General features: G+C 38.9%; 1 protein-coding gene across 1 annotated transcript in view; it reads right to left on the bottom strand.

Moving 5' to 3' along the window:
- The window catches only part of KIAA0825 (KIAA0825 ortholog), a 426,841-nt gene that overhangs the window by 231,813 nt on the left and 171,172 nt on the right, over positions 1-23,856 (bottom strand). The window contains exons 15-16 of the mRNA XM_045999249.1: positions 6,536-6,715; positions 2,143-2,367 (exon numbers count right to left, since the gene is read on the bottom strand). Coding sequence (XP_045855205.1) covers positions 2,143-2,367; positions 6,536-6,715 — 405 coding nt within the window. The remainder of the gene's footprint in view (positions 1-2,142; positions 2,368-6,535; positions 6,716-23,856) is intronic.

The raw sequence follows: 23,856 nt of genomic DNA, 5'->3' as shown, positions 1-23,856 counted from the left end.
AACTACATACAAAGAAAATAATGGAGGTAAGCATGAACCATTTTCGTACTCCAGGTGGATATGACAATAGGAGAATACCATGGTTCTCCATCTCTCTACCCTCTGTTAGACTGACAGTGTTCAACCTTTATTATCACCACCATATACAAAACAGATAATATTTATAGGCCAGACATTAAGTCCCTTACTTGTTCAATTGATATTTATTAAGTGAGTTACCACTATATGCCATGCGTTTCAGTTGAGGTTAACTATAAACTATAAAGTAGATACCTCCTCTTGGTGCTCAAAGACTAGTGACTGGTTCTAAATGGGTGCAAACACCATTGGGGATGTACAAGACAATTCTTTGATATATGAGAAGAAAGGAAGAAATGAAACTTTACTAAAATTTCATATGAAGATTGTCACTGTAACTCTCCCTTGGTCTGTGAGGCCATTATGGGGAGGTGATGGAGGACAGGGAAGCCTACTCTTTCATTAGCATATGCACTTTTTTTGAACCTGAGATTCTTTGAAAGATTATGGAAGAATTCTAGAACACCTGTACAAAGCAAAATTTTTCATGAATAGAATGACTTGAAAGCCACAAACAAAATAGTGCTACTCATACAACAGAAGTTAGCTATAGATTATGCCTCCTGAATTGCTCAAAATCTATGACATATCTAAAAGCTAGAATGGAGGAGAGATGGCAACAACTCAGACAAGGAAGAACTTAAGTAATGAAAAGCTGACATTTTCCAATTTCAATTAAATGGCTTTACTAGATTCAAAGGAAGTTTAATAGGGCTTGGACAGAATTAAAGTATTACTGTGAAAGGTCATAGATAGATAATTGATTTGAGTTGATAATATAAGGTTGCTGGATAAAAGCCACATTAGTTAGGATCTCCATGGAGAAGAATGAAAGAAAGACTAGTCCCTTCAATTGACTTCAGTAGGTTCAGTTAGAATATTTTACCACTGAGTTTCCTTAAATTAATGAAAAATATTCTTCTTTAAAGATAAATACAAAGGAAAAAGTATTATTTTAAAAATCCTAAAGAAGATTCATTAACATGGTCACATAATACACATTCAAAGGAATCTTAACACAGAAACACATAGGTACAAAGAAACCATGTAAGAGGAGAGGTCTTAATAAAATAAATGAGGGGCACTTGAGTGGTTCAGTCTGTTGAGCCTCTGACTCTTGTTTTCAGATCAGGCCATGATCTCAGGGTTCTGAGATCGAGCCCCAAGTCCCGCTCAGCAGGGAGTCTCCTTGAGGATTCTCTCCCTCTGCCCCACCTCCCCACTCTCTAAAATAAATAAATTAAACCTTTTTTTTTTAAAGATTTTATTTATTTATTTGACGAGAGTGAGAGAGCACAGCAGGAGAGGGAGAGGAAAGAGCAGGCTCACCCGTGAGCAGGGAGCCCAATTAGGGACTGGATCCCAGGTCCTGGGATCATCACCTGAGCTGAAGGCAGTCGCTTAAGCAACTGAGCCACCCAGTGTCCCAATAAATAAATCTTTAAAAAAAGAAAAGAAATGAGTAATGTGAACTCATGGTTCTAAAATGTACTTAGAGGCATAGGCCCTAATAGGAACAATGCACTGGATTCAGAACCGTAGATATTGGGGGAAAATACTCTGTCAAAACATGTAGTTACTAAATGGGGTATTATTTTTGACCTAAATGCTACACAAGTAGGTCTGTTAATAAGAGAAAAGAAAGTAGTAATTGGTGGTTGCAGTGGAAAAAACTTCGAGGAAAAATATTACACTGAACATCAGAGCAATATTCTTGAAAGTATAAATTTTAGATTACTTAGTAGATTTAAGGTTACTCACAATCATTGAATAATCCATGAATACTAACATGATCACAACATACCACAGAAAATTCTGATTTGGTAGTTAAATAAAAATGATAACCAGTTGAGTCATTTTCATTTCTAGTTTCCTTGGCCATAAGGCTCACAGTAAAAAAAAAAAAAAAAAAAAAAAGTAAATTTATAGGTCCCAAATATACAGAAATGGTGGAAAAGGGACTAATACAGCTTACAAATCTTAAAATTTTTAGAATTTTATTTGAGTTCATATCCTGGAAAATTGTTTCCCCACAGATATGTTGAAAGAAAGAGAAAAAGATACCTTTGCTTGATTCCTTCCTTTTAGTTTCTTGTGGAATATAATTCCATTCCTTGGGAATGCTCTCACGCAAACAATCAGGAACACTGTGCTTGTTGAAGTTGGTCTCACAGTTCCTCCCAGAGCTCATCACAAATATTATCTGCTGTACAATGTCCTTGACAGCATCGGTCAGTGCCAATCTCAAGCATCGGATGACCTCTAGCTCGGACTCCATGCACGTTGAGACTTTAAAATCAGACAGCATATTACAGTTAGCAGAACCTGGAAATATTTTGTATGTTATTCAACTGGGAATTCAGTTTCTCAGTAATCTAATTTAAAGCTATAGAAAAGGAGAGCTTCTTTTAACCTTGAAATCAAATAATTAATAAGCAGTCCATAAACGTTTGGAAAAAAAGTTTCTTCTTAGTAATAAAGAAAACAGCAATTAAAATAACTGAATAACAATATCTGCTTGTGGTTTGGAACTCTAATGGTAGAAATATAAATGGTATGACCTTAGATGACAACTTGGCAACAATATCAACACTTTAACATGTTACTTACCTGCAAACCCACTTAATTTTGTCTCTAGGACTTCACCCTAAGAAATTAATTATAATCATGTAAAAGATATAAAGGAAAATTGAAAATAATCTGAATGTCCAATAATTGGTTATTTGTTTAAATATCTACACATCTACACAACAAACCCATATATTATTCACTAAAAAAATAAATAAAGGCAGGTTAGGAAAAGCATGACATGCTATTTATTTTATTTTATTTTATTTATTTATTTATTTATTTTAAAGATTTTTTATTTATTTGACAGAGAAAGAGAGATCACAAGTAGGCAGAGAGACAGGCGGAGAGAGAGAGGAAGCAGCCTCCCCGCCAAGCCTGATGTGGGACTCGATCCCAGGACCCTGAGATCATGACCTGAGTTGAAGGCAGAGGCTTAACCCACTGAGCCACCCAGGTGCTCCCATGCTATTTATTTTAAATACACACACACACACACACACACACACACACACACACACACACACAAGAGTTAAAGGATGTACTCTACAACGTTAATAATGAGGTTCAGTGACTGATGGGATTTCAGATATTTTCCTCTTCCTTACCTTTTTTCTGTTTACTTTTGCTTCTTTTATATCTGTAAGGGCCTATTTAGCCAGAGCGACTCCATCTTGATTAAAAGCCAGTTTGTTGTTTGTGCAGTAAGACTTAAACTGACCCTGCCCCCCCACACCCCCAGAGAAACTTACTTAGAAGCCAGTCTGGGAAATCAGTAAAATATGGTCGGCTAGCTCCTAATAACAGAGCCCAGAATACAAGGACGAGTCAGGCCAGATGGAGACATCCAATCATTAAAGCACACATATTGTCTCCCTAACCACCAAAGAATGTAGACTCCACCTTTTTGGCGTCAAACTTGGGCACCAATTCTGACCAGAGTGATAGGCTAGTTCAAACAGCTACTATAGGACAAATTATAATTCAACTGGCCACCTGCATGTGGCCTAACATGACTATACAACTTTCTGTGTATGTTACAATCTCATTGGCCACCTATGTTTGGCCAGGCTTTTGCTCTATAAAAGTTAGTCCGTGAGGCTTGGAGAGGTCACTCTCTTCAGAGGCAGCCCTGACCAGTCAGTTGATTCTGAGCCTGTAAGCTGCAGGTGGGGGGGAGGGGGGGTCGCTCTCTTCAGAGACGGCCCTGGCAGATCAGTCTGACTTCTAATGCTTGGCATAGAATAAAGCTTTAAATAACTTTCACTTTGTCTCAGTCTCGTTTCGTTTAATAACAGACCTAACAGTATCCTCTCTCCCTTCTGTCCTTTTGTCAGCCATTCTACCTTCTTTCTGATTATATATATTACCCACCACAACTATGTATTACTTGTGTGATAAATGCAATAAAATTTTACTTGTTTTTTAATATGACAGCAAGTCTTGGGATAATCACTTGAATCAATACAGAAAAGTACTTATGTTTTTCCCTCAAATTTTGAGGTGATACTTCTTTTTTTTTTCTTCTTCTTCTTCTTTTTTTTTTTTTTTTGTTAACTTTTACTTACTTAAATAATCTCTACACCCAATGGGTTCTCAAACTCACAACACTGAGGTCAAGAGTTGCATGCTTTTGTGAGTCAGTCAGGTGCCCTGAGGTGATATTTCCCACATGCCTCAATCCATTGTTAAAATCACCATCCTGCTGGGATGCCTGGGTGGCTCAGTCTGTTGAGTGACTCTTGATTCAGCTCAGGTCCTAACCTCAGAGTCCTAGGATCAGGACCCTGTGGGGCCCCGCACTGGGCTCTGTGCTCAGTGGAAAGTCAGCTTCAGGAGTCTCGCAAAATACTCAGTATTTTGTCTTTGTAAACCCTCCCCAAGTGATGGTCCAGGTTTTGTAGAGAATAAATGGTGGACCCTTCAGAGAAAAACTTTAATTTTTCTTACTCATAGCTCATCTAACAGAAAGTTTTAAATAATACCTGTAAGTATTCACTTATGTATATACCTTATACATAAGTGTACAAAAGTTGAGTCCCTCACGACTGCTGTAGGGTCTCAGGTTCCAGAAAATATTTAATATCCAAAGAATATTTAATATTTACAAAGAAACAATTTAAACAAAGATCAAGGACATTTCACAAATTTGAATTTCTGATCCTTTGAAACACCCCACACAGTTCAGACTGTATTAATAAGTGTCGTACCTGTTTTAAGAGACTTGTCTGACCTTGTGGAGGAGGATTTGCTCAAAGTGTAGATGAAAAGAAGACTAATTAGGAATGAGTAGCATTTTTGCTTTCTGGTGATAGCACCTAAAGGCCACTGGTATCTTCTAGGTCATTTTCAGTACAGTTTTGTGCTAAGAATCAAAATAGTTCAAGAGCTTAAGAGTTGAAGAATAAATAGTGGTTGAAGCATGAGGGTCACCAATTCTTTTTAATCCTGGGAGAGAATTCGGCTCTCAATTCACCGGAATAACTAAAAACAATAGGGGTGGAAGAGCTTTCAAGGTTATTTTTCTTTCAGTTCCATAAAGTCTACATCAAAAGTAACTAAGTCTTGGGGTGCCTGGGTGGCTCAGTGGATTAAGCCGCTGCCTTCGGCTCAGGTCATGATCTCAGGGTCCTGGGATCGAGCCCCGCATCGGGCTCTCTGCTCCGTGGGGAGTCTGCTTCCTCCTCTCTCTCTGCCTGCCTCTCTGCCTAATTGTGATCTCTCTCTCTGTCAAATAAATAAATAAAATCTTTAAAAAAAAAAAAAAAGTAACTAAGTCTTTCTAACCTGAAAACTGTCCCTCCTTTGGGTAAAGAGGTAGCCATAAGAAATACATGGAAACTAGGAGATAAAACTTGAAAAGGAGATAATTGTTACACAGTCATTAAGTAATAGATTCAGGTTTTTAAAATCATTACAAAAAGTAATCTATTGCTGCTTTTCAGGGATAATGATGAAGAGAAGATGTAACATAATGACTTTAAACTAGCTAAAAAGATACTCAAGTAATGTCTAGAGGATAGTCAAAAAGTCCAGGAAGAACAAAACCATGAATATGAACAAGTTAGATTTTTTATATGGGTCCCAGGAAATACTTTATGGAAATGCAGTTTCCAAAACAGTGTATAAACCAGTTTATAGGCCGACAGCCAAATGTAAATGATGTAAATAGTTAATGGACTAACTACTAAGTTTTTATTCTTTGTTTTCCCAAGATATTATGTAGAATTAAAGTCAGGATATTAAGTATAAAATAATGTAAGCACCTTTCCACCTGGCCCTGAAGATGGGGAAACCCAGGAACACTTTCTATTCAGAAATGCAACCTGCTCTGGCTTTATCATCCATTCTAGTTGTAGGCAGAAGAACAATACAAATGGAAAAACATATGGTCCCCAAAGGAACAAGAGAACATGCTGGCTTTGTAGAGACAGAGGCACACTTTGGTCATAATAATAAATGCCTTTCACATTTAAAGAAAATTGACCAGTGGTTTTGTCTATCAGTTTGTTGAATAAATGCATCTAAGAATCACAAAATATTTTTTCAAAATATTTTATGCTCAATCGCAAAACTTAATCTATGGTAAGTGTTAAATTAAATTTTTGTGAGGACACTTTCTAATAATAATTTAAAAAGAAAATCTGTATTACATAATTCCCCCTCCCCCCCCCAACCTTCCCTTCACCTTGTCCCAGGTATACTATATTTTGATAGGACCTAATGGTTAATGATTCTCAAAGAAATGTTTATACTGAAAAACAAATATAAGAGAAACTTTTACAACAGACTCAGCAAATGTGACGTCAATAAAATCTTCAAAACATCTTTAAAGTTTTATTTAATTATCTATAAAACACTTCTTTTACAAAAAGTAAATTTCTCATACCTGGGATATTATATAGAAAATCCCATAATTGTTCTTCTTCCATGTAGTTCACAAAAACATTTCCAAATGTTTGTGGAGAAAAATTGCAATGGTACAGTACTTTAAAGATGGTTTCTATCAAGCTGGATTCTTGATTCAGATTATTGTCTGTATCAGAAGCTTGTTCTTGAAAGGTATGTTCTTGGGAAAAAAAACCAAAACTGATTTAGTAAGATAGGTGTCAGTGAACGTGAGTAAATTCTTATCACTTGAGGCACCTGAATGACTCAGTCAGTTAAGTGTCCGACTCCTGATTTTGGCTCAGGTCATGATCTCTGGGTAGTGAGATTGGGCCTCTCATCAGGCTCTGCATTGGGTGTGGAGCCTGCTCAAGATTCTCTCTTCCTGGGGCACCTGGGTGGCCCAGTGGCTTAAAGCCTCTGCCTTCGGCTTGGGTCGTGATCCCAGGGTTCCAAGCCCCACATCAGGCTCTCTGCTTGGCAGGGAACCTGCTTCCCCCCACCTCTCTCTCTGCCTGCTTCTCTGCCTACTTGTGATCTCTGTCAAATAAATAAATAAAATCTTTTTAAAAAACCAAAAAGATTCTCTCTCCCTCTCCCTGTGTCTCTCTCAAAAATAAATAAATAAATAAATTCTTACCACTTACCCAAGCATAGTACAGTAAAGCTGTATTTGAATAATACTTACATATAAGAGAAATGGCACATTCTTTCAGAGTAGTGTCCTACCCAACCCAATATTGTTGCTGAGATACTTATGCTATCTGTAGGGGGAAAATTTTGAGAAGGCCCACAGTGACATCATTTCAAAAGGCAAAGCTAGTTTACCTTTAAGTCAAAATTCTCTTTCTCTTAAAGAAAATTTTTTATTCCTTTTGTCATTAAAAATTAATATACATTCATTCTAGAAATTAGAAAACAAACAAAAAAAACAGACAACTAAGAAAATTAAAATTGTGCCAAAACCCATCAACAAGTAATAGCCTACATGTGATGCAGTGTTTCATTTGTATTAAATACAGATATACATAAATGAATATAGGTATGTATAACTTGATCACCAAATAGAATTATTCTATACATATTCTTTTGTTTTCCAAAATCTGTGTAAATCCAGTTCAGTCTTTGTATCTCTCTTTTGGATTTATGTTCTGAACATTATCGTACCCTTTATTCAGAACATACATTTCATGAAAATTCAGTTACAATCTTCCCAGAATTATGCTATAGATTTACAGATAAATAAAATAGGTTTACAAATGTTTACAAATAAATTTACAAATAAATCTACAATAAATTTATAAATGTTTCTCAAACCCATAGATCCTTTCATGGCGATTTACCAATTGGTTCCTCAGTAAAACTATTTAAGGAATTCCCACAAAGACAGAGCCACCTTAATTGCCCTTTTCAGCCCTCATCTGGCTCCATTATGACTTCCTCAAAGACAAGTAATCATAAGTCCCTACACAATTGTATTTATAGGTTGGACTGGAAAGGTGAAATAGTAAGTTCTATTTTGTTTGGACTATTAGCATGATATGCCCAGTATCATAATATGTAAAAATATTTATTGGATTAAAGGTAACATATAACACTGTATGTTAACTACACTGGAATTAAAGTAGAGCAAATAAATAAACATATCTTGTGTCTTATATTTTAAATATCTTGAATAAATAGAATCTAGATCATTTTGGAATGAGTACAGTTCTTCTCCATGCTCATTTGAAAGCTTATGACTTTTATGTTTCCTGTGGATAATTTTACCTCTGTGATTTGATTTTCAGAATCTAGAGAGCCCTCCTCGGGATTTTTGCTAGGCCTATTGGTAAGGTGGCATTCGCTCTCCATGGAGTTGCTAAGGTGGTAGAAAGTTGACTGGAAGTTACTGATGGGGATTCCGGGAAGGACCTGACTGAGAATGAATCCAACACAGTAAAAAGTAGAACCAAGAGATAGAATATCCCTGATGATATGATATGACCCTGAAAACCTGGATCCAGCAATGCCTATATATTTGTGTTAGCTGAGCTGATACATTCCCCTAAATTGTTAGGCCAGGCTAATTCGTGTTTCTAGCGCTGGCAGTCTAAAGCATAAAAGGTTAAATGACAAAGAGTCCTAATCTAGGCATTCATATTTCCATCTTTTTTATTCAAAAAGTTTCGGCAGTTCTCTGTCATTCCCTCCCTCAAATTCCTCTGACATACAACTGTCAGTTTTCCTTTCTGTCATTCCCCCATGTGTAAACCTTTCCCTGAAATTCCTTAGTCTGACAACGAAGAGTTGGCACAATATTTTTCCCCAATTATATTCCAATCCCCAAATATCTGTCCCACACAGATTGGTTTACTTGTTCTTTCTCATAATTGTTCCCTCCCATCTCCTTTTGTTCATTTATGCTATTTCACTAGTCTAGAATGTTCTCCTCCAACAAAATCCCCATGGTTTAATGAATCAGTTAATGAGTCAGCGTTATTATCCTAGATGCTGAGGCCTATGCCTTCTAGGGAGTTACTGACCGTGTAGATGTATATGTTTGTGAGGGGAAGGAAGGAGAGGGGGTCTGCAAGGTAAGAAGAAGTAGGGTGACCATACACTCTGGTTTTCTCTGGACACTCCTGGTTTATGTCTGTTGTTCCGGCATAATTACTGCTAGCAACTTCTTTTAAAAGTGTCTGAGTTTAGATGACAACTTATTCAATCACCTTAAGTCTAAATGGTTTGAGAATAAGGCACTGCGAAAATGCAAAAGACGATGCTTTAAATTTTTTCAGAGAACACAGAGGAGAGCCTGTATTGGCTCAGTCTTTAAGGAGGAGTAGAAGTTTATCAGCGTGACAGGTCTGAGGAGCGGGTACTTTCCAGCAACGCTGGAAAGGAATAGTGGAATGACAAGCAGGCAGGTAGCTGCCGGCAGGATGACACAGCTGAAGTGTGCCAGGTGTGCGGGAGGTGGGAGACAAAGCTAGTCAATCAACACAGCATGAATAATCTATAGGCTCCGTGAACCATGCAGAGAGGATACAGTTGGAGAAAGGGGGTGGGATATGAGCAATAATTAAAATAAAAAATAATTATTACTGTTATTACCATATAAACGTGTCAAGATGCTTCAATGAAATATGATTATTTTAAAATTTTTCTCTGTTTTCCTTTGCCCTGAAATAAAGTAGTCTGTTTCTGTTTCCTTGCCACAGAGGGTTTTGCTCTCGATAAAGCATTGAAGTCAGTTGCCTTCCTAGATTTAAAAAAAAAAAAAAAGAAAAAGGAAGGAAAGAAAACTAAACCTCTCAAGTCATTATTTGAACTACATAAAATAGCCATTTTTTTGCAGGCCAAAAAGGTAAAATATTGGCACCACCGTATGATACCAAAGTAGAATAGTGTGTGCCTTCTGAAAGAGGAGATGCTCTGAGACTGGAAAGCAAAGCCCCTGGGTCGGCAAGTAGCAGTGGCCAGGGAGGCTGATCAGTGTGGGGCCCGGAGGGAAGCCAGCACCCCGACACAGCCTCTCAGTTCCGTGGATATTTCAAGCCCCACCTGATGGCTGCACCTGCACGAGGTGCCCAGGTAACTGATGACCAATAAAGCCTCACAGGGACCCAGTACCACCCTGGGTATGGGGTAGGAGCCCTAAGAAGGGCATTAAGTGTTCTGCCAGCCTGGAAGGATGGGGCTCAGAATTTTCTTAACACTGATTTGCAGACGATAGGGGATTTTGATAGGTCTTTTATATCTGAGTTTAGAAAAAGAGGTTTATACCAGCTCTAAAAGCAAAGCCACTATTCACAAAGTACTTAGTGTATGCCAAACATCACACGAACTGCTTTACAGACCTCGTGTCATCTTCATAGTACTCCTAGGAACAAGGGCCGATGATCCCAGTTTTACAGGATCGTCAGATCAACAGTGAAGTTGAGACAAATGAAGTGACTTGCCCCAAGATCACAAAGGGAGTAAGGATTTGCCTGTGCTGTTTACATTAAACTAGAATCTCCAACATCTCAAAGTCTGCTTTGCCTTTTTTTTTTGACAGGAACCTCTGAATGAGGAGTACTCGGTCCAAACCAGACATTGGGCCTGTGGTAATTTGCTGTCTTCATGCAACATCCTTTAACTTCTGAGAACATTCTACAATTCCACATACACTATCTTAGTCCATGTCATTACTATTAGACTTACTCTGAATGTGCAACTTGTCTCGAGCCATCTTCCCAGCACCTGGAGCTGTGTTATGCGTTTAACTAAGGTTTTCATACCGACAAAGGAAGAAAAAAAAGCAGAGGGGAGAAAGTGAAAGAGATCTGCTGAGTATTTTTTTGTTGGGTTTTGATCCATCTCAAAACTGGATTTTTTGAGATGACATTTACCTCCTTATCACAATATTCAAAGGTTTTTATCCCCCCGAGTTTCATCTTCCTTGTAATCTACTGTATCTTTCCTAGTTACCTTCTCCTTGGAAACCCTCTTCTCTCTTGACTTCCTCATGGCTATGCTCTCTTGGTCTCACGGTGCCTCATCTTTTCTATAGCTCCTTCTCTTTGATCATCTTGAACCAGGTTGGCAAACTTTTTCTATAAAGGGCCAGGTAAATATCTGAGGTTTTGCAAGCCGTTTGTTCTCTGTCTCAGCTGCTCAACTCTGCTGTCATAACATACAACCAGTCATAGACACTATGTGAATGCAGGGTCAAGGCTGTAAATAAAACTGTTTACAGAAACAGTAGTGAGGGAGAAGTGGCATCAGTCCGTGGCTCCCCCAGAATCTTGGCCTTAGCCTTCATTGAACCTTCCTGCTTCACACCTAGCTCAGCGATTCTGTTACCTTTTGATTTCAAACACCACTTTTGTGCAGAAGTTTGTAAATTCATCACCTCTAGATCTAAGCTGTCCCTTTCATGCTCCTTGTGGTATTCTCCATTTCTTTCTTTTTTTTTTTAAGATTTATTTATTTGATAGACAGAGATCACAGGTAGGCAGAGAGAGAGAGGGAAGCAGTCTCCCTGCGGAGCAGAGAGCCCCATGTGGAGCTCGATCCCAGGATGCTGGGATCATGACCTGAGCCGAAGGCAGAGGCTTTAACCCACTGAGCCACCTAGGCGCCCTGGTATTCTCTATTTCTAACTAACACCCCATCATTGTCTTTTCATCTCCAGGTTCCTTGCCTTAGCAATTTGTACTCCTTCTCTGAATTGTTAGATATTATAAATTAAATACGTCTCTCCCCTTAACTCCATTTCCATAATGAATCAAAGGCTGATTTTTTAATGAACCAAATGTTGATTTTTTAAAAGTATTTATTTATTTAAGTAATCTCTACACCCTACATGGGCCTCAAACACCCAACCCTGAGATCAAGAGTTGTGCTCTTCCAACTGAGTTGGCCACCTGGTGCCTCTCAAATGTTGATTTTTTTTTTCCCCTCCAACTCCTTGCCTTCCCTTTTCCCAACACTATTAATTACAGTTCAGGGTTTTTTGTTCGTTTGTTTTTGTTTTTACCTTTTAGTTTAATCAAAACAATCCCCAGAATACACATTAAATCTAACTTCACTGGCTACCTTTTAAAGTCCTCCATAGGGGCGCCTGGGTGGCTCAGTTGGTTAAAGTCCTCCATGAACCATGCCTCACAAATCCAGACTTACCATTTCCTATTACCTCCAATATTCCAACGTAATTTCTAAGTCGAACTTCACCCACTCTCTAAGAAGGTCTGAATGAAGAGTGAGCCTTAGCGGATTTTAGATGTCTCTAAGGTCTGCGCCCTGGAAACCAGGTGAAGACCAGTACCTGTGTGAGGCACTCATGCACAAACCTTGGTTTTCCTTAGATTGCGAATTTCTTATACTACAGGAATTTTCCTCTGTTTTCTCTTTTATTCTCCTACCTCCCATTCCTTTCAAGAAGACTCAGCTAGAGTTCTATGATTTTTGCCTTCTTTTTAAGGTAGTCCCTTCCCTTTTCCTCCACATGTAGGTCTAGCCCTTTCGTATTCTTTCCCTCGGCCTTCTGGACCAGACTCTTGCTTATTTGATGTAAAATCCTCCAGGTGTGTTTTTATAGAATCTTCAGTCATGAAAAACATAAAAATCAATGAGTTGTAGCTCTGTGTAAAGTATCCATTGTTAGGACAAATGTCAGCCATTTAGCCTCATCTCCCTCAATCAATAATATTACCCAAGAGGTATTTTCCCATCAGATCTACAACTAACCAAGGCCTGTACTCCCTTATTGTTTTCCCTTTAATATGAGTCACACTCCTGTCTTTCTCCACACCTCAAGGTAATGGACTCTTCTCAGTGGTGAGCTTGGGGCCCCCCGTACCTCCGGGACTTGCACTCCCGGGTCTGTTCTCCCCTCTGTCAGTCTATTAGGGCTGGTTCTGCTATTGCAAGGGAATCCCAGGGCTTTCAGCTCTGTTGGTGGTAAGGGGGCAGCTAGAGCAGTTGGAGGGACAGAAGGATCAACTTAACTCTGGAGATCAGTGTAGGCAAGCCATATTTAAAGCCATATTTTCTGACCCAGGTTTTACCAATAATAAAGCTGCTATTTTGAATTCCATCTGCCTCTCCTTTATCTATCAAATGTCTTATACATTCTATAAACAAATATAAGATTTGAAAACAGATTGTCTTTTCAGTAACACTGAAGGGCCCTTTTCACAGCCGACATGATGGAGAACTGAACTCATTAGGGCTTCAAGGGAAGGGTGGTATCAGGCGAGCAGCTCCACCACAAACCCACCAGGAGACTATGTTTATTGCTACGAGAGATTTACACATACGTGGTATACTAGCACTTTGCTTTCCAAGACGGCTTAATTTTTACTTTCTACAAAAATGCTGTTAATGACAAGCTCCTGCTGAGTCACTAAAATGGATTTGGCAGCAATGTTGTTGAAGAGAGTGCCATGAGCTGAGGGATGCTGAATTAACCAGGCTCTAACGAGCATCCCTAACCAAAGGGAGGAGACTCAAAGACTCACTTTAGACACAGGTATTAGAGAGAAAGTACAGGAAGAGAAAATGGAGCATATAAAACCAGGACTCCAAACCTAGAACACCAGGCCGGTAAATTAATACCTGAGATGCACTCCACAGGGGGTGAATTATCACATGAAAATTGCTTTAAAGCAGTAAATTTGAATATCACAGCCTAGTTCACTATGAAAATTAACAAAAACGAAAACTGAAACCTGACCTGAATATTAGCTTGAAGTCTGTTGTATAAAAGGTAACAATAGATATAAAGACCTGCCATTTATTTACAAATTTTTGATTAAACACGGCTTGATTATTACTTTTCCCCCCTTCAAACTGTTTTTCCTTTGGCAAAATTCAAAATCTTAAAGAAAAAGTCTAGTGAAATGGGTCTTAAACTACAAGGACCAGAAAAAAAAAATTATTATTTTTCAGAGATCTTCTTTCCCAAGTTTTTCCTGGGACTTATCTTCCTGCTTTATGTTCTAAAATGCTCTATGCAATTTAAAGCTTTTCTGACTTATTCTGTGCTATTTTCCTCAGTACCCAAAGAAACTAAACATCAGATTTCTACCTCTTTCGATTATCCACAGTCCCAAATTCAGGGCTACAATTGCGGTGAGATGGGAGAAATGTCTTCATTGAATACCCACCATGGCATTGGCTCTAGGCTCAGTGTCTTGCATACATTTCACCCATTTATTTAAATCCTCGCAAAAACTCTACTAATTGGATATTATCTCCATTTTTTTAAACAGGTGAAGAAACTAAATCTTAAAGAGGCTGACATGTAATGAATAAAATAGGAAAGTACTCTCTAAGTCATCAAAAGAATAGCTACATTCACTAGAGATTTAAAATTAGACAATGGACTCCAGCTCCTTGAAAACTGATAATCTTTACATGAGAAGCACAGGCAGTTCTGTGTGTTTTATTTATTTATTATTTATTTATTTATCAGATAGAGAGAGAGAGAGAGCACAAGCAGGAGGAGAGGCAGGCAGAGGGAGAAGGAGGCTCACCACTGAGCAAGGAGCCCAATGTGAGACTCAATCCCAGGACCCTGAGATCATGACCTAAGTCAGTCACACGTTTAACCAACTGAGTCATCCAGGTGTCCCCCATATAATTTTTAAACACAAAGAATTGGGACACCTAGGTGGCTCAGTTGGTTAAACGTCTGCCTTCGACTCAGGTCATGATCCCAGGGTCCTGGGATGGAGTCCCACATCAGGCTCCTTGCTCATCGGGGAGCCTGCTTCTCCCTCTGCCTTCTACTCCCCCTGCTTGTGCTCTATCTCTGACAAATAAATAAATTAAAAAAAAATATTTTACAATATCTACAAATTTGTAAGTGTAGATAGGCAAACCTCTGCAAAAGAGTTTTATCTTTGGGGCGCCTGGGTGGCTCAGTGGGTTAAAGCCTCTGCCTTCGGCTCAGGTCATGATCCCAGGGCTCTGGGATCGAGCCCGGCATCGGGCTCTCTGCTCAGCAAGAGGCCTGCTTCCTTCTCTCTCTCTGCCTGCCTCTCTGCCTACTTGTGATCTCTGTCTGTTGAATAAATAAATAAAATCTTAAAAAAAAAAAGAGAGAGAGTTTTATCTTTATCTATCTGTATCTTCTAGAGTTCTTCTCTATGCTTTTCACAAGGTAAGACTTTCTCCAAAGTGCATTTCATGGGATGTTAATGGTTAGCGGTGCATATGTTCTGGAAGTGCTGGTTTCAATATTAAACACTTTGGTTTTCTGCAGGATTTCCCAGAGCCTTTAATTATTCATGAGCCCTGTGCCTCGCCAAGAAGGGATTTTTGTATATAGTGTTTTTTTTAAGCATTTTTGACCATAAAACCCTTTTTAGTATTACATCTAGCAGGACTACTATTCTATAAAACTGAATCTAGAAATCCTGGCACTAATGTTCACAAATACATCTTAAATTAACTTCAAGCCCTTTAGGTTTGCAAATGAAAGTGAGCAGTACCAATGGAAAAAGGAAGCAAGGTAGAAGTACAAAGGGTTACTCTGCATAAGGAGATTGCCAATTTGAAAAGAAATCCTGTCACCACAGTTGAATTTAATTTTAACTCAACTGAATCATGTTGGAGCAGAGAAGGATTCTTACCAGTTGGACACTGGCAAGGATAACAAAGCACAGCCAAAACAGGTCTTCAAAAACTGATTCTTAACCCACAGATACATACCAAGTTCTAACTATCTGATTAAAAAACACAATGAAATTATATGGCTGGCAGGCACCTTACAGAGAAGTCAGTAAATATTTGGTCAACAAATGAGTAAACGTTTGTTGAGTGAATGAATAAAAAGTCCTCTAGTATCTGTGACAATTGTGACCTCCCTCTTTTTGAATACTTTCAGTGGTAGGATTTCCACTACCAACCAGACAGCCCGTCCCTCTGCTGGGCAGCTCAAGTTACGAAGCTGGCATTTGTAAGAAACATATAGAACACTGTTATCAGAAAGGACTACAGAAATCGACTCTGTCTCTTTAGGAGATAAAGAAAAGAAGCACAGAGTTGTAAACAATCTCCTCAAGAACAATTAGGGATGAGAATTCAGGTTTTCTGACTGACAGAGTGACAGCCAAAATCCATCTCCTTCTAACTTATTCCCAAGTACTTCTACCTGCTGACTTGGACAGCCTACTTTTTTTTCTTCTCACATAAATATTTAAAACATATGAGGCTAGCTCTCCTGCCTCCTCTAATCTTTTCTTCTCCAAGTTATACACACCTGGTTTATTTAAGTAAGGTATGGCCTCGTTAACATCTTATCACTCTTCACTCTTTTTTTAAAAATCACTCTTAAATGGGCAATCGCCCTTTAAGCAAGTTGCACCAAGAAAAGACCATGATACCTTGGGCAGGATCTGATGACCACTAAGCATAGGTGGACTAATTGGTCCAATTCTGTAGGTGGCAGCCCTAGGTAGTAAGAGATAAGTTTTGAGCTCCACCTGTGCTCCCTGATACACAAGGTCCCTAGATGTCCATATATTGTCAAACCCAGTTAAAGCTATTTCGAAGGGCAATTCCTTCTATAGCCGATACCAAGCCTATCTACCCAGTGGAAATGTCTACCCAGACCTTGGGAGAGAAGTTTAAAATGCCATGCTAATGCTATATGCAGGTCTCCTCTCCAAATGACTACAGTGCAGAGAGGTGATGAAGCCACTGTGGGAGCTTGGGTGCCACACAATATTCTAGAACAAGGGTTGGCAAGCTCAGGGAACAAATCCAGACTGATGCCCGTTAATGTACAGCTCACAAGCTAAGAATGGTTTTCACATTTTTAAATGGTTGAAAAAAATCAGAAGTAGGATATCCTTTGTGACACACAAAATGATGTGCAATTCAAATTTCAGTGTGCGTAAATTTTCATTGGAATACAGCTGATGGAAATCAGACATGCTACCTCAAATATGGTACACAACCTACTGACTATTTGAGGCTCAGGGAGTGTGAGAAAACAGCAGAAGCAGAAAGGTCACTCTGACCTTCTCCCTACTCTTTGCTCCTGAAACAGCTCATAAAATCTACATGTGACAGGTACCCTCTCTATACTGGGAGGATAGGAGCATCCTTATCCCCCAAGTTCAAGGACACTAAGAAGGATCCTAACAAGTAGGCCTTGCTAAGCTTCCCCCAACTTACTACATTTACTTCATACTCTTTGACCTATCACGTGTCTCCATGACTGTCTGCTCTTCCTTAAACAAACCTGACATAAAAATACTGCAGTTAAATTTTTTCTTTGGGTCTTCATGTCCTTATGAAGGCTCCTGTGTCATGTAAAACTTGAATTAAATAAATTTCTATGCTTTTTCTCCTGTTAATGTGTGTTTGTCAGTTAAGTTTTCAAACACAATCAGGAACCCTAAGACGGCTGACGAAAACCCGCTCCTCCCCTACAAAGCCAAGCTCCTTCACTTACAGCGGCCTATAACCGTTTGTATGCCCCAGTGGTAGAGTTTGGTAGTTGTGACCGAGATGCCACAGTGTACAAAGCCTAAAATATTTACTATCTGGCCCTTGGTAAAAAGGTTTGCTGGCTCCTATTCCAGAATATTGGAAGAAAGTGTACATATATTCCAAATATCTAATACTGAAAAACATCCTCTAACTACTCCCCAAAAACCGGTAAGTAGAATCGGTGTCCACTCCTCAGGGCAGCCTCTGCCTATCACCCAATCTGTCAATCTTTCGTCAGTCACTCTGTTTTAGAAAAGAACTCCATGGTACTTATTAGCAGCTGAACTTAACCTAATTTTTTCTATTTCTTTACTTTATAAGGTCTGCCCTCTCCAATTTTCCCCCAGCAATTAATTCCCCCAAATACAAACGCAATGTGGCATGTAACATTTTTTTTTTTAAGATTTTATTTATTTATTTGACAGAGAGAGATCACAAGTAGGCAGAGAGGCAGGCAGAGAGAGAGGAGGAAGCAGGCTCCCCATGGAGCAGAGAGCCTGATGCGGGGCTCAATCCCAGGACCCTGAGATCATGACCTGAGCTGAAGGCAGAGGCTTAATCCACTGAGCCACCCAGGCGCCCCGGCATGTAACATTTACCATTGTATTCTCCAGCTAACAGTGCCTTGTACCTAGTTGACGCCCATTAAATATTAGTCAAATGGAAAACATACTTATAAAACCAAGTAACCAAACATTTTCAGAAATTAATTCAGAAGAACATTGCTTCTTATTTCTAAGAATGAAATACCTTCACAAAGTCTGAGTTTTTCATTTTAGAATTCATTTAAAAACAATGGATAGACTGTCACAAAATAACGGCCCTTCTTTCTTCTAACAAGGACCTCTTAAACACCAAGTGGGCAATTTATTCAATTTCCCTGTATCAATGTTTCATCATTTATAAAATGGTCCTAATAATCCAAGGGTCATAAAGGAAATAATACTTTAAATTGCTTTGAGTTGTTGGGGAAAAAGATGCTACATAAATTCATGATAATAGTATCACTTGTAATATAATGCCCAATCATTTTGCACGCTAACACTAGAAGCACATTAACTACTAAAGAAGACACATGTTCCTGTAGTTATATTAGACATTTTCTAGATGCCATCAAGAGAGAGAATATAAAATATTTCAGCCACTGTCAAGCCAGATTAAATTTGATTCTACGTAGGAGAAGCATTACAGCAAAATTCATGCTACCAGTCTCCCAAGCTGCATGTGAAGGTTCTCAAAGAGTGTTGTAATATTTAGAACCTGGGAATATTTATTTGGCCCAGTTCTCATCTTCATATCCTAGCATCTTGACAGCTGCTCGGGCAATACCTTCTCAGACACACAGGTGTCAAAGGAGAAGCCCCACTTCCTAGAAGGTGTTTAAATGTACGCTTAGACAGGGCAGAGTTACTGACAAGCGGAGGGAGAGACCATTGAATTGGGCCACAGGAGGAGTGATGGGAGAAGAAAAATACATCAGGTATATTCTTCCAGGCATCCAGTATAAGAGAAGGAAAGAACTGAATACAAATTAAGTACTTACTAAGTGCCAAACAATGGTACTTTATAAATATTTACTGTCCTAAGCCTCAAAATGAACGTATAAGGTCAATATTAGCACTCCATTTAAAAATGAACGAAACAGAATTGTTTCATGGAAATTTAACGGGCTTTCATTCATTCATTCAATTGATGCTTTTGAAGCATGTTCTACATGCTTAGTATCAGTCTGAAGTGTGGGGGACTAGACCAAGCCCCGGTATACAATGGTGACCCATCCCTGCCCTTCTGGAACTTATAGCAGCTGAGACAGACATTAAATACCCAATTATGTCCATTAACCATTCATTTAAAATTATGGAAAGTGTTACAAAAGGAATTACAGTGGGACCTTACAGAACGACCAAAGGTGACTTTCTAGGAAGTAATATTTGAGCTGAAAGATGATTCGCAGCTGCCAGGAAAATGGAGAGGAAAGAGACTCTAGGCACAGAACCCCACAACATTTCAAAGGTTCTGCAGCAGAACAGAACTTGGCATATGGGTCAAGTGAAAGGTCCTTGGTATTAACAGTAGCTGCCTCTTTCCTCAAGACACTTCTGCAGGGACTTTGCTGTTATAAATATACAGATCTAGGATGTACAGCCTAGACCAGAATGTGCGTGCTAAGCTGGAGGAAGCAGGACACAATACATTGGATATATGAGCCACAGCCAGAGCATGACGGGCATTGCTCATGTCTCAGGGTCCCTACCTGGTAAGTAGGGGGACGCCACTAAAGGAATTTAGCAGGGGAGTGACAGTATCAGATCTGTATTTGTGTAAGATCGAGTTTTCTGATTGCTGTGAACTTCTTGATAAAATGGTTTATAAATATTCTTAAGTAAATTCTGTCTCTTCAAAGGTCAGGAATACAATGGCAAGACAGGCCACCTAGTCAAATTCATTTGCCCTCTGTAGCAACAGATACCTTTTTGGATAGCCTTGCCCTCTCAACGTGGTCCAGGGATCAGTAGCAGCAGGGGCAGCATCACATAGGAGCTTGTGAGAAATGCAGAGTCTCAGGCCCCATCCTAAAACCTACTGAATCAGAATCTGTAGTTTTTCGGTTTTGTTCTGTTTTTTTTGTTTGTTTGTTTTGTTTTTAAGATTTTATTTATTTATCTGATGGAGAGAGAGTACATGCAGGGGGAGGCAGGCAGAGGGAGAGGGAGAAGCAGGCTTGCCACTGAGCAGGGAGCCCAACTGCGGGTTCCATCCCAGGACCCCAGGATCATGACCTGAGCCCGAGGCAGGCGCTTAACCAAATGAGCCACCCCAGCGTCCCAGAATCTGCAGAGTTAACAAGCTCCCCAGGTGATATGTTTGCAGGTTAAAGGCAAGAAGCTTTGCTTTCTACTCTACCAGCAGCACGCCCTCAGGGAGACTCAGCAGACCCTAAGTGGTAACCGATTCTGGGACTGTAAGAGTTCTTTGGAGCCCATCCATATTCTCAGCTAGTCAGTCCATCGGCATTCTAAGACAGGATCCATGGTTTGAAAAGACTGGGACAAAAACAAATATGGTTCTACTGTTCCTAATACGAATAGAGTACAAATCCAGTGAAGAAAAAAAGATTGAACAAATCAGAGTAGAGATGTCATCGCTAGCAAAAGCAGCTTAGGACATCCACGTCAGATTCACTAAGGGTATCAAGAGGCAGCATATTTTTACTTTTGGTCAGCTCCTTCAAGACAGTTAGAAAACATCACTTTGGTTATACTTTTCAAGCAAAACAAAACACACACACACACACACACACACACACACACACACACAGTATACAGCAAAACACCAAATTTCTGCCATAACAACCCTCTCATTATCCAAAAGATGAGGAAAATATTAACTGTAAAATAACAGAATTTGAATGGATTCATTCATTTTAAGCCAACCATCCCTTTTTAGTGGTAGCAGCTCTTTTTCTAGAGTTTTGCTTAGGTCTGCTTCTCAAATACCTTCAAGCACTTTGTTACAAGGTTGAAAAGTATGAACAGTACTATCAGAATTATGCACTATACAGGTTCCTGACGGCTCCCAGGAATTGTGCAACTCTACAATTTGGGAAACTTCCTCTGGTTCTGCCTAGAGGCTGTGTGGCGTGGTGAAGAAAGCACAGCCTCCGGAAGCCAGCTGTCTGGATCAAAGGCTGCTTTGCCAGTCTCATGTCACTGGGTCAAGTGACTTAATTTCTCTGTGTCTCAGTTTTTTCACCTCTAAAATGGAGATGAAAATTGTTCCTACTACACAGAGTTGTTATGAGGATTCAGTGAATAAACACATTTAAAGCACTTAGAAAAGATGTCTGGAACATAGTAAATATTATGTATTTGTTTGCTTGTTGTTATATTACAAGTGAAAATTGCCAAAAGCCAAGAAGTTTCACTGGGAATCATTCTTGGGGCAATGGGCAAAGGAAAGAATGTTAGTCACACTTCATTCAAGTGTCACTAACAGGAAAAGGCCACCTGTGAACAAATGGGGAATTGCCAAATATTTGTTCCTTTGATGCTGCAAGTAAGAAACTGGTTTGGCCATGGGGTCTTAGTGAAGTAATTACTGAAACCATCACCCGAGTTTTTAATGTCAATAATCCAAAATAGTATCTTAAAACTTCAAAATCTTCTGTAAACCTCTGTAATTGACAGTTTTCCCCTCAAATTTAAGATGGCCTTTCTTAAAAATAAAACCAACAAACATTACCTTCTAATGCCAACTGAACTGTACCCAAAGAATGTCAGAAACCAACCCCCACGTGAAATCAGTTTATTTTCGTCAAGTTTTTGCAGTGTAATCACTCCTTCAAAATGCTACATCTTTTTTTTTTTTTTAAGACTTTTTAATTTATTCATTTGAGAGAGAGACAGAGAGAGCACACAAGCAGGGGGAAAGGCACAGGGAAAGGGAGAGAAGCAGGCTCCCCACTGAGCCAGCTAGGAGCCAAATGTGGGGCTCGATCCCAGGACCTGAGCTAAAGGCAGACGCCCAACCATCTGAGCCACCCGGGTGTCCTAAAATGCTACATATTTTTATACAGGAGAAATTATTATCCATGGCAAAAACAGGATTTCACTTCCTAGAAGTTTGGAGCCTATGAAGCATATATTATAAATTAAAATTTAACCATTCCTTTATTAAATTTTGCTATTTTCCCCCCTCAGTGAGGTTGCATCTCATACACAAGACAATCATTTCCATTTGGATCTGCCGATTTAAAAAAAATAAATAGAAATTCTGATAAATCACTTTCACAGAGCAAAACCAAAAGTTACAGACATAAAAGTGATTAACTGCATGTGTTTTAATCTTTATAATATATGGTTGTCTATCTAAAATATTTATACTTCATAGAATTTAGTAATTGCTCATTAGGCAAGGAGAACTTTTTTAAAAAATGTATAATGGAAATATGTACTAAAAATCTATTTTTTTTTCCTGAGCCAATTTAACAGTTCAGTTTTATCAATGAGACCAGAAAGGCCCTGTTTATACAGGAAAACTCTCCCCTAAAAAGTTGATAAAACTTAAAACATCTAATTCAACATATCTCATTTCAAAATTTTGCTTTTTTAAATTATCAAATGGTTCTGAGATACTTTGAGACTTATAATCAAATGAAATGAATAGTTACACAAAAAATAGTACAATTTATTTTTTATGTTCAGTTAGCCAGCAGATAGTACATCATAAGATGGATTTATTTTTATATACATAACGATTTCCATTTTAGTCTAGTTAATAAGGTTCCCTAAGTATATTGTTTCTAACTGAAAGTGACAAGACTTCCGCTGGAGCTTAGTAAGGCAATCAATTGATTAGTAAATTCTGTCACTTCATTCTTTTTTTTTTTTTAAAGATTTATTTATTTATAAATTTGACAGACAGAAATCACAAGTAGGCAGAGAGGCAGGCAGATTGAGAGGGAGAAGCAGGCTCCCCGCTGAGCAGAGAGCCCAATACGGGGCTCGATCCCAGGATCCTGGGATCATGACCTGAGCCGAAGGCAGAGGCTTAACCCATTGAGCCACCAGGCGCCCCCCGTCACTTCATTCTTATGGTATTTGCAGTTGCTAACAAAATTCCTTACAAGATGATACCAGAACAGCTATGTAACCTTGATCAAACACTTAGCGGCCTTTGAAAAAATGATAGATATTTGAGCAGGTGGGACAAATACCCTTCCACACTCCATAAGAACCACAACTGAAGGTAACGTAATGTAGGTAACTTTGGATTATTGAAAATTTCTCAAAAATCATATTATGTTATACATATCAGAAAGTGGATGTAATATTTTTGGTAAGTAAAGGTGGTATACATTTGTAAGACAACATGGTTAGATATTCACAACTATGACTACTATGTGTGGTTGCCAAATCAGCTTAGTCGAAAGGTTTGGTCGCAATTGATTTTCCAGGCTGCTCTACAAAACTCTATCAATAGGAGACAATTTCCCTGCTGGGACCATGGCCGTGAGTTTTACCGATGATATTAGGTAACTCTGCAGCCATGTCAGATACTATCTACGTCAGCCACCTTGCCTGAAAGCTCAGAATACGAAGTTTAAGGAAAGCTTTGTATTTTCTATTCTAACTGAGCATTACTTGTCCAATGCTGTTAAATACATGTGCATTGGGATGTCATGGTTCATTCAACCTTGAGAGTGAGCAGATAACAGTTCTTCCAGACACCTCTAGTCCACCCCACAATTTGTCTGAATATTTGTATAGGAAGGACAGGGGACAGAAAGTTCTGGCTGGGTTCAGAATCAACCTTTACCCACCATTTATCAGCTTTGTGAGTCTCTAG

Source organism: Meles meles, chromosome 3 (assembly GCF_922984935.1).
Source record: "Meles meles chromosome 3, mMelMel3.1 paternal haplotype, whole genome shotgun sequence".
In the NCBI taxonomy this organism is placed as follows: Eukaryota; Metazoa; Chordata; class Mammalia; order Carnivora; family Mustelidae; genus Meles; species Meles meles.
The sequence above is the reverse complement of the archived record's forward strand: the minus strand, read 5'-3'. Positions and strand labels throughout refer to the sequence as shown.